The sequence below is a fragment of the Gastrolobium bilobum genome, unplaced genomic scaffold (genome assembly GCF_033153095.1).
Source record: "Gastrolobium bilobum isolate Gb01-03AN ecotype WA unplaced genomic scaffold, APGP_CSIRO_Gbil_v1 utg19070, whole genome shotgun sequence".
NCBI classification, from domain to species: Eukaryota; Viridiplantae; Streptophyta; class Magnoliopsida; order Fabales; family Fabaceae; genus Gastrolobium; species Gastrolobium bilobum.
Window position 1 is genome coordinate 119,370 of NW_026895229.1, and position 8,465 is coordinate 127,834.

The 8,465-nt window shown below is 31.2% G+C and overlaps 1 protein-coding gene across 1 annotated transcript; it reads right to left on the reverse strand.

Annotated features, from left to right (window-relative positions):
- Positions 1-1,072: 1,072 nt before the first annotated feature.
- Positions 1,073-5,987, reverse strand: LOC133300696 (transcription factor bHLH95). The gene is made up of 3 exons (XM_061500272.1): positions 5,634-5,987; positions 2,521-2,982; positions 1,073-1,165 (listed from the first exon to the last, which is right to left on the reverse strand). The coding sequence occupies exons 1-3, from the start codon at positions 5,985-5,987 to the stop codon at positions 1,073-1,075; spliced, it is 909 nt and encodes a 302-aa protein (XP_061356256.1).
- Between the last annotated feature and the right edge of the window lie 2,478 nt (positions 5,988-8,465).

Consider the following 8,465-nt stretch of genomic DNA (forward strand, 5'->3'; position numbering starts at 1 on the left):
TTTTCCAGCAGGAGTTCGGATCCATCCCACCTTTCACATCTCTCTTCTTAAGCCGTTTCATGGTCCTTCTCATACGATTTCTCCTTTGCCTGTTGAGGCTATTGACAACAGACTTGTTCAGTCCCCACTTTCTGTGCTGATGGCAAGGGTAGTCACGATCAAGGGAGTGCAGCAACGTCAGTTTCTCATCTAGTGGACCAACACTGTACCCGAAGATGCTTCATGGGAATCTGCAGATGCTTTGCAGCAAGCCTACCCGAACTTGGACCTTGAGGACAAGGTCTTCTTTGAAGGGGCAGCGGATGTTACGGGCTTACAGCAGGATGTTCAAGCCATTGGGATACAGGAAGCCAGGCCCAATGTGGGAGTAGCAAGGCCCACCCGTGAGAAAAGAGCACCAGCTTGGAAGAAGGACTTTGTTTAGGGAAAGTATGATGTAGTCACATATCTGTATTGATGTGCTGGCTGTTAATAAAGAAACGTGGCAGCAGCTGCGTAACTTTAGGATTCCGTTTTACGTTTGCGTTTGTTAGGATAATCACCGCTTCTTGTTATAAAGAAGGGGAAATCGTTATATTTTCTTTATGCTTGAAATTAATGAAATTCAGTTTCTGAGATTTTCTCTTCTAGGGATTTAATTCCTAACAGTATGCATATTTAAAAATGTTAATAAAACTCTATAGATTCATTGTACAAACTGAATTATAGACAATTCTATAATACTAAGGCATGTTGTTCCGTCATTGACTCACTGTCGTAAATTATACAGAAGAAGTTTTTTGAAACTAAATTTGTCTCTAAAATTAACAAGTAAATAAGAAATAATTATCTTTTCAAATGCTTACTTTAAAATAAACTCACTTTAATAGAACCTTAAGAATCATATTGGCACATAACTCTCCAAAAACATCCAAAATAGTTCAAACTTTAAACCAAAAAGATAAAAGCTTATATATATCCATTTGCTTTTAGAACCATCAAGTTTGGCCATAAAAGCTTTCTAACTGTTTTTAGGGAAAACAAAAATCCACATTAAATGTGATGAGAAGACAAGTTTTTTATCATCAAAATTTTAAGTGATCCATATCATAATCTCTCCAGCCGCTTGCCTGTAAGTTTCCTCCACTGAATTTGCACCTGAGAATGAATGTGAAGCCCTTTTTGCCTGCAAGAGTAACCCAATTTAGTTCAGTCAAATTAGACCATTTATATTTGCACTGTTGATGTAAGCAGCAAAATGATTTATTTTTTGTTGTTCTTTGATTTTGTCTCCTAAAGTTTCACTTATAATTTAGGAAGACAAAATATCAACATTCATGTTTGCCAAAAAAACATTATATTATATTTTTGAGTTTTCCTCTCTTTTCTTGGCTGAATTATACGGATCTCAAGCTACTACTACTCCTAGTTATCATTATTGAGAGGGTAGAGTTGACTCTTAAGCTAGCTGATTTTTGTGGTATTGAATATATAATCTCACTTCCGAAATTAGAACTTGTCATAAGGTTTCATATTGTTTGACTCAACCTCGATTGTAAGTTGTTATTCATATGTATATTCCATATATTGTTAGAATTTTTATTTATATGTGTACAATATTAATTAATTAGTTTTGTGTTTTAAAATTAATCGGGTTAATGAATATTTCAATATTATATTGTAACTAGTTCATTGTGATCACATTGAATTGGGGTAATATGTTGTTATTGGGCCTAGTTGGACAGCAGTGTAGGTTTTAGTGTGACCCTGATTTTTCATGATGGGTGGATCCAGTGGAGACAAACTCTTCTCTGGGTTATTAGCTAGATCCCCTCTCTAGCCTATTTATATTGGAGTTAAACTCCATAAGCCAATTATGTTCTCATCTCCATACGCCAATTATGTTCTCATCGCTAAAGGCTGCCAATTTCTAAATAGGCGATAAAGAGGAAGACTCTAGCATCTTGTTCCCTTATTTTCAGCCGTTCTTCTCCGACTTTGTGATGATCCAACAAGGGATACACATTCATAACTCTAATTTATTGTCATTTGGTATTTTATAATCATGTGCATGATTTATTATTTTAGTTTTAACATATATATGATATAAGAACCCAAATCATAAAACAGGGATTTCAAAGCCACTAAATAAATGTAGGGAAAAGTGTTTATCCTTTTAAATGACACAACTTATATCCTTTCATTTTCACAAAAAGGTGTGACCCACACCTTATTTTTTTTGTCAACTCTCTCCTCCTTTATCTATCTCTTTCTCTCTCTTAAAATGACATAATTTTACATCTTTTAAAATGACACACTTTTTCCGTAAATGTAACTATATATAGAATGTTATGTCAAGTTATGGAGCTAGCAAACCTGATTATAAGAGAATCATTGATTAATTATTATTGGTTCAGGAAATCAATGAGAAGTCCAATGACATTGAATCAAAAACAATTGATACATTACCTAAATAGAATCCACAAAGCATGCAAAACATATTAAGAGAAGGATAAGATGGTGATCGAGTTTCAAACTTACACGGGCTAGAATCATGTATCCGTTTCCATTACCATTGCACAAAATGTTGGCAGAGATGACATCTATGTTGTGCTTCTCCAACACAAAAGCAATGGTGGTAAAGAGGCCTGGCTTCTTGGCTGCCCATATGCAGAATTGTGCTTCATCTCCACAAATGTTCAATACTACATTCGGAGAAGTCCAAGTTTGAAAAGCTATGGGCTGCTCAGGGGATGAAAGTGAATTTGAAGGATTTGAAGTAACCATTGCACTGGACACATTGTTAGAAGGTCCCTGATTAGCAGTAATGAATGCTTGCCTTGAATCATAAGGATGCCACTGCGAGTTCATCACAGATGACTCACACCCAAAAGTGGAGACAGATTGGAGCCTTTCTTGTTTTTGTTTTTCTAGCTTCTCCAGAGTTTGCTCTAGATTTTTTATGTAGCTCACTGCTTCATCCACAATGGTTGATTTGTCAGCCTACAAAAGATCAAAATCAAAGAATCTTAGAAAACATATTATTGTTCCACCGAAGCTTAAGTGTGGTGGTTGTCATTGAGGTGGATATTTGGGTAGAAATAAGTTCTACTCATGCTAATCATTCTACTTTAAAATAAAAGAAATCCATTTATTGTAATTTTCCAAAAATCTTTGAAGAATTTTTTTTTTTTTTCCTCTTTGCTATATTGAAACATGGTGTCAGATCCACTTAATGTGAATGAACTAAACTTAGCTCATTGGCAGTAGTCACCCGCCACGGTTTCCCCTAACAATCAAATTATGGTAAGAACAAACAGTTTGACCGCATTCCTAAAATAGAAATCTTTTTGTACTCGTCTATGTGCATTTATATTTTAATTATCTCACTCTCAACAAAAAAGAAATAAATAGTATTGAATTTTCATTCGAAATATCAAAATTAAAGTATATGTAAAGAACATTTCAACCCAAAATCTTAAGGTGTTGCGTGAGGGTTTTTTTAATGGTTTATATTATGCTCTAACACACCCCTCATATAAAAGCTCTTTGGGCTTGAAGTATGGATATTGCACAAGCCCAATATTTTTAATTTTACCTTGTGTTTATTTTAATTTCACTCGACAATGGGAATAGTGAGGATCGAACTCATGACTTTGTGATCACCGAAACTTTAATATCGTATAAAGAATCATTTCAATTCAAAATCTTAAAAAGTTGGGTGAAGATTTTTTTAATGATTTATATTATGGTGTAATAGTATCTTTTGTTTTACCTAAACTTAAATGCATTGGTTGTCGTGACTCGTGAGGTGGGTATTTTTATTTTTGGTGAATATGAGGTCATATTTGGATAGAAATAAGTTTTACTCGTGGTCATAACTATTTATTTTAATACAAAAGAAATTCTTTTATTATAGTTTTTCAAAAATTTATAATAAAAAAGTGATATATTGAAATTATTATTTTTTACCTATTTCCCAATACCCCATTCACTTTAACTTTAGTAATATAAACAACAAAAATAAAAATAAAAATAAAAATAAAAATAGTAATCTAATAATAATAATAAGATACTTATCGTGTTCTCTACTAAACCATTCACAATTAGGGAATCATATTTTTATGTGTTCTCTACTAAACCATTCACAATTAGGGGATCATATTTTTATATCTTGAGAAGATCTCAATCATTCATAATGATTTATCATAAATAAAATGATCATTTTCTCTTCTCATATCGGAGCTACATCGAATTTTGTATAACAAGTTGTTATAAAAAAAAAAATTTGTATAACAAGTTGCAATGCATGATGGTGATGCTTAGTGAAAACGGCATCATGGTGTTGTTGCACTTTGTGCACAGCGTGATGCATGGACATGATGTGCTCAACACATATTAGCTACAACGCCACCATAGGGAAAGTTCATCCTTCATTTCTATTTATGTGCCAATGAGAACGGATTGCCACCGATTGAGTCGAGGCTAAAGCTCATCCTCTTCACGGCGGCACTATTGCTAACATACATCATGCGTGTTATATCTATCATATGATACCTAACGTATGTACCGTTTTCGGATCAAAACAAAATTGTAATCAAATGTATTTTAAGTATTTAATGTTTCTCATGTTGTAGAAGATAAATTTATCTCTTTCACACACATAAAAATATGCGAGACACATATATTGTTGGAGATAAATTTATTTTCTACACGTACATAAAAATGGGTGGGGTTCATGTGAGTCCAACTAAGGAGAAGAAAAAAAAATAGAAAATATGAGGGACGCACATTTTTATATATGTGTAGGAAATAAATTTATCTCCTATAACATGAAACAATAATCCAGTATTTTAATTACATAGATGGTTTATTATTAATGAATCGGTTATTAAACAAATTATCTATTACACAAATATAACTAAAATATTTTTTTATTCATTCTATTTGGATTTTTTTTCAAGAGATTTCATTTATTCTTTGTTCAAATTATTTGGTTGGGAATGAAATACATAAAACTTAAATGCAGAGAGGCCAATACCTAAAGATTTCCATTTTAAGAGATATAGTCAAACTATTTGTTGCGACCATAATTTGATATTCCCTTTAAGCCATCGTACCAGCCCATAAGGAGGTTTATAGCCCTTGTAAGGACTGAATTTTTTCTTGTGCCCTTCAATAACACTAGATAAGGGATCTTAAAAGTTCATGTACAAGGGGGAAAAAATCTTTTGTAGTTTCATAGGCATTCTCTTGCTTTTTGTTTTATTATATTATATATATTGTTTGAATTTTTATATAAAACACAAAAAAGAATACTACTAGAAAATTGTTGTTTATGATTTTCTTGAATCTGATAAGGAAAGAAAAAGTACATGGAAGTACAGAGGTTTGTGTCCTTTCTTTATTTCCTAACTCCCCAAACTGGATAAAGATCAAGGAAATGTAATGAACATGACATACAACATATACAGATAAACTTTATGGTGAAAAAAAGGCATACTCCTTTTACAAAAGATATAAACTAATTAATCCAAAAGAAGAATATATATAGAGTCATGTCATGCAAGAATTAACAGAGAGAAAATCTTGATAAAAAAAAAAAACAGAATAAAATTATATCAAATTTAACCTTGAAATCAACTTGAATTTACCTTAGAAGGAAGCTGAGGAAGCAAAGCATGAAGACTAGCAAACATATTCCTCATTTTCTTCCTCCTTTCTCTCTCGGTCCATATATGCATTTCATGCTCAGATTCGAGACGCTTTCCATGTCTTGCTTCACCACTAATAACAACATTCTTCTCAGTTCCACTAGCATTCCCTCGGCTTCGCTTATTATTCATGAGAGCTTCTCCTTCATTTCCTCCATCTCCTTGGTTGAGAGGCTTCACGGTTGAATTCTCTTTGATTCCACCTGTGTTTTCACAATTGGAGAGACCCCATGATTGGGTTTCACACATGGTACCCATCATCTGATCATGCGGACCTTGATCTTCTTCAGTCATGGCCATATTAGAGAGAGACAGAGAGATTGAGGCAGAGATTGAAGGATTCGTATATACAAAGGTGACAGAGTTTAGTTGAAGCTCCTAAATATATATATAAAATAGAAAAAGGAAAAGAAAAATGACGAGGTTAGCTAAGAATACACCAAAATATAATCATAAGGCAATGGGCGTTACTTTGCATATCTACAAATACAGATAATCTAATCACCGCGTACAACAAAACTTTCTTCTCTCATATCTGGGTCCCACATCATTTTCCTGGACGTCTTGTTTAGTGTAACTTATTTCAATTTTAAAAAGCTTATATAATCAAAATATTTAAGAGAAAAAAAATTCTTAAAATAAACTAAATTTTGATAAATTTTAAGACATCTCCTATCATTGTGTTGCCAAGAATAAAGATTTGGTCCAACTCTTAAGATGGAAGGGCAGTGATATTTTTCCTTTTATGTTTATGAGAATTTCAACCCAGTTTTTTTTTTTAAAAAATATTTTTATCTAAATTTCTTCTACCCCTGTCACTTATATGGTAATTTTTAAAATGTTACATTTATGAAGTTTATGATATTAAAGAATATTTTACTATATACTTTTGTCTTAAGTGACACTAAATTTAATTGGTATCTGCTTTTATTTTTCTCTCCTCACAACAAGTCTTTTGTTTCTTTTATAGTAAAAGAATATTTTATATAATTTGTGTGTCAATCCTGTATGTACTTATTTGTACTTATTTGTTTCTTGAGCTTATCTTCCTGGTGCTTTGGACCTGATCTCTCTAAACAAATGCACATTTAAAAGTTGACATATTTTATTGTTTTCATTAATGAATATTAATTTATATTATTAATTTTATAGGTTTTCTTTCATGCGTTAATTTAGATAATCTAAATATTCTAAAGGTGTAGATTCAAACTAATAAATTTTATTTATTAATTTATGTAAAAAGTATTTATTCGTATTGTCTTTCTAAGCAGTGAAATAATTCCCGTAACCATCTTTGTTGTTATATAGTATAAGCAATGAGTACACTCTCAACTACCTTCTTAATGAGAAGAAAGGATGCTAACGTTAAGAGTGAATGTAATGATGATTTAGTTTCTTTTTGTCACCATTCTCTGAGTAACTTATAGATTACATTCAGCTTTATTTTTGAGTAACAGCTTAACTAGCAGTATTGGCCTTCATATCATCGGTTCAAATTAATGTTCCGTTTGATTAAAAAAAAAAGTATTTATCATTTTAATTGGCATAAAATTATGTTATTTTAAAAGAGATAGACACAATAATATTTTTTATTTAAAATTTAAATTAAAAAAAAAACACTCACTTTCTTCCCCATGATTTTTATTTTTTGTGTTTATCTTTCTCCTAAAATGACATAACTTATGTCCTTTAAACGGACAAACATCAAACCCTTAAAAAAATGTATAAAAGAAATTTTAAGCATCATGAAAATCAAATTCCTTTTTTCATTGTTGAATTTTTTCAATTGAAACCGGTCAATACTTTAATGTACTCAAATCATGAAATTTGACTGAAATTAAAGTAATTAAATACATTAATTGTATCAACTAATTAGTGTATGTTAATTTTCATTAATTTATTAAAAAAAAATTTATTTAAAGCTTTTTAAAATAAATATTTGAATTAAAAACTATTTTGAATATGAAATGAATTTATCCTCAAACTAACAAGCCATGCCCATCCAGTTTTTATAACTATGTTAGTGTAGTCTGGTAGTAATATATTCTAAGAAAAACAATTTAAGGAAAACCTTTGTTTGCCAACTAGTTAAGGAAATTTATTGACATTTGCTAAATGTGTCTCATTACCTTAAACAAGAGTAAAAGAGACAACAGACAACAACTCATAATACATTTTACAATTAAATTTACTTATAAATACATAAAGTTAAAATTGAAGATATATATGCTATATATAATTAAGAATAATGTTATATGCACATTTAAAAATGTGCACCTTTATACCCACACACACAAAAAAAAAAAAAAACGTGTTTATACCTCATAAACCCTTCATCAAAACCAATGATGTTATGGATGAAAAGGATGAGAGAGAAGAGAAAAAATGTCAATAATAGCATATGTGAGATACGAATGTTTTATTTTATGTACATAAAATTAGGCTTTGAATGCAGGCTTGCGGTTTGCGTACATGTTATATCTTAACAAACATCATGTACCCTAGAAGTGACAAAAAAATAAAGCAAATATAAAAAATTGTATAATCTTAATTATAATAATGATATTTAAGCTTGTGGGGTGTGGCCACAACTACATGACAATTTATTCGCTTTGAGTTTTTATGAAGCGGAAAAGTTGGCGGTTAAAACGAAGCTGGTTTGATGGTATATACATTATATGTAGCACCTTTGGCTCTATAAAGTAGAAACTACTCAACAAAACGCAAAGCTAGTCTTGCAACACTCTAAGCTTCTAAATGGTTTGTTCGAAA

What these genes read in the sequence shown, in the direction of transcription:
- LOC133300696 (XM_061500272.1), bottom strand. Translation starts at nt 5,987, where the DNA reads ATGACTGAAGAAGATCAAGGTCCGCATGATCAGATGATGGGTACCATG. An exon ending in TTCCTCAGCTTCCTTCTAAG is followed by an intron (nt 2,983 to 5,633) that starts GTAAATTCAAGT and finishes GATCTTTTGTAG; the next exon opens with GCTGACAAATCAACCATTGT. An exon ending in GATACATGATTCTAGCCCGT is followed by an intron (nt 1,166 to 2,520) that starts GTAAGTTTGAAA and finishes TTACTCTTGCAG; the next exon opens with GCAAAAAGGGCTTCACATTC.